Below are 6000 nucleotides of genomic sequence, written 5' to 3'. Positions count from 1 at the left end.
CACTGAGAGAAAAATCTTGATTTTTATTTTAGAGCTTTCTAGTTTTGCTTTTTTTCTAGCAACTGTACCACTGTACCATTTTATTTCAGTCCTTGTGCTAGGCTCTTTTGACAAAGCTATGTACAAGGAATCATATAGGCTGTAGAGCCTATATGGGATAGGCTCTATCCCATATCCCTAAATGGGATATGGAGTAACTTAATATTCTCCCTTCTTGTGACAGAAGCAGCTACTGCTGATCTCTTTGGTTATATCCTGTCATTGAATACAGTGTTTACTGACTGACACACTCTGGTTTCTGAGCTCCTGGTTTTGTTCTCAAGGTGACCACCCCAACCCTTCCTGTCTAACGACACACACACAGCTACCCAGCTCTGTTCTCAAGGTGAAAAGTCAGTCTCTCTCTCTCTCTCTCTCTCTCTCTCTCTCTGTCTCTATTTCTCTCTTTAGGGATACAAATCATGGTTGTGCTCAGAGGCTTACAATAGTTTTCTTCTCAAGGATCACTCTTGGTGGTATTAGAATTCTCAGATAAAGATTTTAATTAAATTGTCACACAAAGCAAACAAAATTCTATATATGCATAACATATAACTACAAAATGTGAGCATTTTACAAAAACTGTATAGGAATATACAGAAAAAATACATTAAGGTATTAGGATTATGTTTCTTTTTTGTTATTTGTAACACACTCAAAACAATCACACTGAGGTAGGATAATTTTCATTCTATAGAATCTTATATAAATGTATTTGTTCAAGAGCTTCTCTGTCAATATCCTTGTCGGGGAATACATCATAGTTCAGAGGCACCTCTTCAACCCAGGATGACAATGGTATATTAATCTGAAAATAAATAAATAAATAAATAAAATAAAATAAAACTCAAATATGAAAAACAGCAGAGTGATCCTAGTCTCTGAATTTCAAGAAAACAAGATTTAAAAAAAACTGAGCATGGCAGATTTTTACTGTAATGAGCAGGAATAAGTTCTACATGTAACAGAAAAGCAATTTTTTACTGCACTAAATTGTAGGTCGGTGGTTTCTGAAACTTAATTTATTTTAATTTTTGGAACATGAATAAACAAAGGAAATAAAACAGTACAGATTGGGTTTCTTTTTTTCTTTTTTTTTTTTTTGTGATAGGGGAGTCATCCCAAGCAGTTCACAGGGGATCAGAGAACCCTTCCTGGAGATACTCAGCCAACCAGGTCACATTTAAGTGCTAGAGCCTAAGAAGGTGGAACAGATCAGGTCCCCTGGTGTCAAGGTCCATCAGGGTGAGTGATCTGAGGTCATGTGAGTTATCCTCTGGTCCAGAGTATAATCTTTTGGTTTTTTTTTAGCCATTGCCAGCTATGCTCAGTATTACTCCTGACTCAGGGATCACTCCTTGTCGTACTTGGGAGACCATATGGAGTGGTGGGGATTGAGTTCAGGTCAGATCTGTGCAAGGCCTTACTGTCCTACTCCTCTGGCCTCTAATATAATTACTTATGTAACATAACCTGTCTAGTAATAGTCCTTAGGTTTAAAGAATGAAAATCAAAAACAATAATGGAAATCACAGAGAATAGAAAAACTGTTCCGTTACAGTGACACTAGTAATGGGTCACTTGAGAGAGGTTCTGAGAGGTGTCACTGAGAGAATGTTCTCTCCCCAGAACTTTCATTAGGCCCTTCTAATGCAAATATGAGTCTCCACATCACAGGAATTCTAGAGTCACCAATGGATATATCAGTTTAAAGACACTGCCTTAAAAAACAATAAAAGTTGTTTAATAAACCATATGCGGTCTAGATCATAATTCTTAATTTCTAATGGCAGTCTAAATAGACTTAACGAATTTAGTGTGAAACTATTATTTTACTTAGTGAAAATCATATTATTTAAAAATATTAAAAATTTAAATAACATTTAAAAAAATATATAGTTGCATGAATACGGACAATATGGCAAACACATTACCAAAGGGGTCTTACAGAGGGGCAATTAAGTGGCTGAAACTGGGGAGAAAAAAAAGTTTCTGTGCTACTTCTCATTATAACAAACATGAATTATTTTTCTGTTAGAGATGACTGAGATAAAATATTTTAAGAATGTATTATTGATTACTGTTTAGTTATACAAAGGAAGAAATACTTTCAGGCAACTCTTTTATGCAAGGAAAGTATTACTATAGAAAATGATAATAGTATCTCATTCAGGGATCTCTAAGTTAAATTAAATTTACTAAATTAAATGATCTTTAATTAAGGACAATTTTTTTGGGGGGGTTCAATCTTTTCTTTTTCTGGGCCATACCCAACAATGCTGAGGGTTACTCAGGAAAATCAAACAGCCTGCTGACTAATCTCTCTAGCCCCATTGGGTTGAATCTTATTGTTAAATATTGACCTTATTATACATAATACTTAATTATATACCCTCTACTTAAGACATCTTTTCAAAGAAAACAGGCAGAAAAGAAAAAGAAATAAAAGTTTACTACTCAATTCCTCTTTTGCAAACCACAGCACCCAAAAGGAGAGAGAACAAAAGGGAGTGCCCGCCACAGAGGCAAGGTGGGATGGGGGGATGGGGGTGGGTGGGAGGGATACTGGGATTAGTGGTGTTGGAGAACGGGCACTAGTGGAGGGATGGGTACTCGATCATTGTATAACTGAAACCCAAGCACAAAAATTTGTAAGTCTACAACTGTACCTCATGGTGTTTCACTAAAAAAAAAACAAAAAACAAAAAACAAAAAACAAAAACTACAGAGAAGTGATATATTGAACCATAGTATTAATTTATATCTGCCTAAATTAGATATATTTCACAAGGCTAAATATTTTATATGTAACACATTTCCTTATTAATATAATCTTACAAAAGATTAATTCACTTAAAAAGTTTAATGTGAAAACATCTTATTATACATCTTATTATACATAATAAGATCAATATTTAACAATAAGATTCAACCCAATGGGGCTAGAGAGCGATAGCACAGTGGTAGGGCATTTGCCTTGCACGCAGCCAACATGGCCGACCCGAGTTCGATTCCTCCGCCCCTCTCAGAGAGCCCGGCAAGCTACCAAGAGTATCTCGCCCGCATGGCAGAGCCTGGCAAGCTCCCCGTTATGTATTCGATATGCCAAACACAGTAACAACAAAGTCTCCAATGGAGACGTTACTGGGCCCGCTCGAGCAAATCGATGAACAATGGGAGGGCCTTTACCTTTACCTATTATACATAAAGAATCTAACTGAGCAACAAGTGGTTGGTACAAGATTCTAAACGCATTTAGAAGTTAAACTCTGCACAGTACACAGTTTCCAATTTACTGAATTCTGAATGCTTTGGAACAATTCTGTTCTTTTGTTTTAAGGGGGAAAGTGTTGATATAGAGATTCCAAATTTCTTAATTTCTTTTTTTTCAAGTTTTTGGGCCACATCTGGCAATGCTACAGGGATTCCTGGCTCTGTACTCAAGAATCACTCCTGGAGATTCTCAGGGAATCATGAGATGCCACCCCACTGTACTATCTCTCCAGCTCCTTTAAGATTCCTCTAAAATACTTAGCTCACCTAAATTGTACTCCCACAATTAGAAAAATTAGAGAAGCCAATGAGTCTATATCAAAAAAAGAAATACTATTTTAGAGCTCTTGAGAACTGTGAATGAATTGTAGACCAGTTCTTAAGCCACAGGTTTTTAATTTTTTCTTTCTCTACAGCTAGGCAAAACAATCCTTGAATATTAAACCAGCTATCAGAAAAAGGAATTAAAGACTTTTGGCAATCAAAATGCTGGGAAACATTATATACCTGATAAGCTGACAGAGAATCTTGAAGGCTTGGTACTGTCACTAACAGCGATCCTTTCTTCCTTACATTTTGGCTGATGTTTTCCCAGGCTCTGCAATACATTAAAAATTAAGATGTTAGGTTTTACTAGAATTGGCAATTTTAAATGAGAACGACAAAAGAAAAAACCAATATAGGTGATACCTAGAAATTCAAATGAACAAAAATGACTGCCCATAGAAATAGGATCATGGCAAACTTATAAACTGACATTTGTTTTGTTTCTGAAAGGGTATTAACAAAACTGACATTATATTAATTTTTTTGGTTTTGGTTCACACCCAGCTGTGCTCAGAGCTTACTCCCGTCTCTGCATTCACGAATTACTTCTGGCAGAACTCAAGAGAGTATATCTGGGATCAAATCTGGGTCTACTAGGTGGGAAGGGAAAGCGCTTTACCCACTGTACTAACACTCCAGCCCTCTACTTAAGACATCTTTTCAAAGAAAACAGGCAGAAAAGAAAAAGAAATAAAGGTTTACTACTCAATTTCTCTTTTGCAAACCACAGCACCCAAAAGGAGAGAGAACAAAAGGGAGTGCCCGCCACAGAGGCAAGGTGGGATGGGGGGATGGGGGTGGGTGGGAGGGATACTGGGATTAGTGGTGTTGGAGAACGGCACTAGTGGAGGGATGGGTACTCGATCATTGTATAACTGAAACTCAAGCACAAAAATTTGTAAGTCTACAACTGTACCTCATGGTGTTTCACTAAAAAAAAAAAAATCTACAGAGAAGTGATATATTGAACCATAGTATTAATTTATATCTGCCTAAACTAGATATATTTCACAAGGCTAAATATTTTATATGTAACACATTTCCTTATTAATATGATCTTACAAAAGATTAATTCATTTAAAAAGTTTAATGTGAAAACATCTCTATCTTACCGATTCTTTTTCAGACTTTTAAAATATACCTTAATAAATAACTTGAAAACGGAAGAAAAGAGAAAAAAACAATAAATACCATACCTGGCCTGTTCTGCTTCATCAAGAAAATATTCAAAGACATTATTCATTATAATAACATCTGCATTTTGCAGAAGTAAACTCTGGGTACAGATGTCTGCATGAATCACCTGAAGAGGGAAGAGTTCATAAAAAAAAAAAAACAAAAGCACCATTACATCATGCAATGACATTAAAATGTTTATTGGCTCAATGATGCTGTGAGCCAATGAGAGGTCAACCCCTTGAAAGATGGGAGAATACAGTATACTTAGTACTATGGGAGATACTCAATACATAAATGTAAATTACAAAAAATTACAAAAAATGTAAACTTACTAAAATTTGTTTATTTGTTTTAGATGGATTTACATAGTCATAGCTTTTCTGACTCTGAGTTGAGCTTTTACTTACTTATTTTTGACTTTCGGGCTACACCTGGCATGCTCAGGGGTTAGTTACTACTGGCTCTGCACTCAGGAATTGCTCCTGGCAGGCTAGAGGGACCATACAGTATTGCTGAGAACCAAATCCAGATTGGCCATGTGAAAGGCAAAAGCAGAGCTTTTTCTGTTTTAACCATATTACAAGTCAAAGACAAGTCAAAGGTTAGGTTCAATTTTTGGCTTAGCATCAATTAGATCTGTACACTTTTAAACACAGAGGTAGACAGTATTCTCATAAAAGGAGATAATATCTATTCTGATGCACAGAATCAAATTTAAAAAAAAATTTGCTTTTTGCCCTACATACAGCAGTGCTCAGGGCTTGCTTACTCCTAGCTCTCAGCTCGGGTATCACTCTTGGCAGGCTTGGGGGACCAACTGGGGTGCCAGGGATTGAACTCGGGTCAGCTGCATGCAAGGCAATCTCTCTACCTGGTGTACTTTCTCGCCAACTGAAGATCAAATTAAATTTATAAAATAATTTATAAACTACAAGATATATTAACTGGCCTTGCTCAATCTTCATCTAAAATTCACTAAAACATATTATTTAACCAAAAATGAAAATAGGCCAATTTATTTGAAAACTATGTACCTTGAAAACTTTAGACTATAACCATTAAGTTTTTGTTGTTGTTGTTTATTTTGGGGCCACATCCAGTGGTGTTCAGGGCTTACTTCTCGTTCTGCTCTCAGGTATCACTCTTAGCAGGGTTCAAGGGACAACATGGGGTGCTGGGTAT

At 36.2% G+C, this 6000-nt stretch overlaps 1 protein-coding gene across 3 annotated transcripts in view; it reads right to left on the bottom strand.

The window, feature by feature from the left end:
* Positions 1-524: 524 nt before the first annotated feature.
* LOC130041989 (uncharacterized) overlaps positions 525-6000 on the bottom strand; it is a 34938-nt gene continuing 29462 nt past the window's right edge. For all 3 annotated transcript variants that reach the window (XM_056134315.1, XM_056134314.1, XM_056134316.1), the window contains exons 6-8: positions 4836-4942; positions 3820-3910; positions 525-847 (exon numbers count right to left, since the gene is read on the bottom strand). In XM_056134315.1, coding sequence (XP_055990290.1) covers positions 731-847; positions 3820-3910; positions 4836-4942 — 315 coding nt within the window. In that variant the 3' untranslated portion in view covers positions 525-730. The remainder of the gene's footprint in view (positions 848-3819; positions 3911-4835; positions 4943-6000) is intronic.

Source organism: Sorex fumeus, unplaced genomic scaffold (assembly GCF_029834395.1).
Source record: "Sorex fumeus unplaced genomic scaffold, SorFum_2.1 ptg000098l, whole genome shotgun sequence".
Lineage (NCBI taxonomy): Eukaryota > Metazoa > Chordata > Mammalia > Eulipotyphla > Soricidae > Sorex > Sorex fumeus.
Note: the sequence above shows the minus strand (reverse complement) of the source record. Positions and strands in the feature narration are given on the sequence as shown.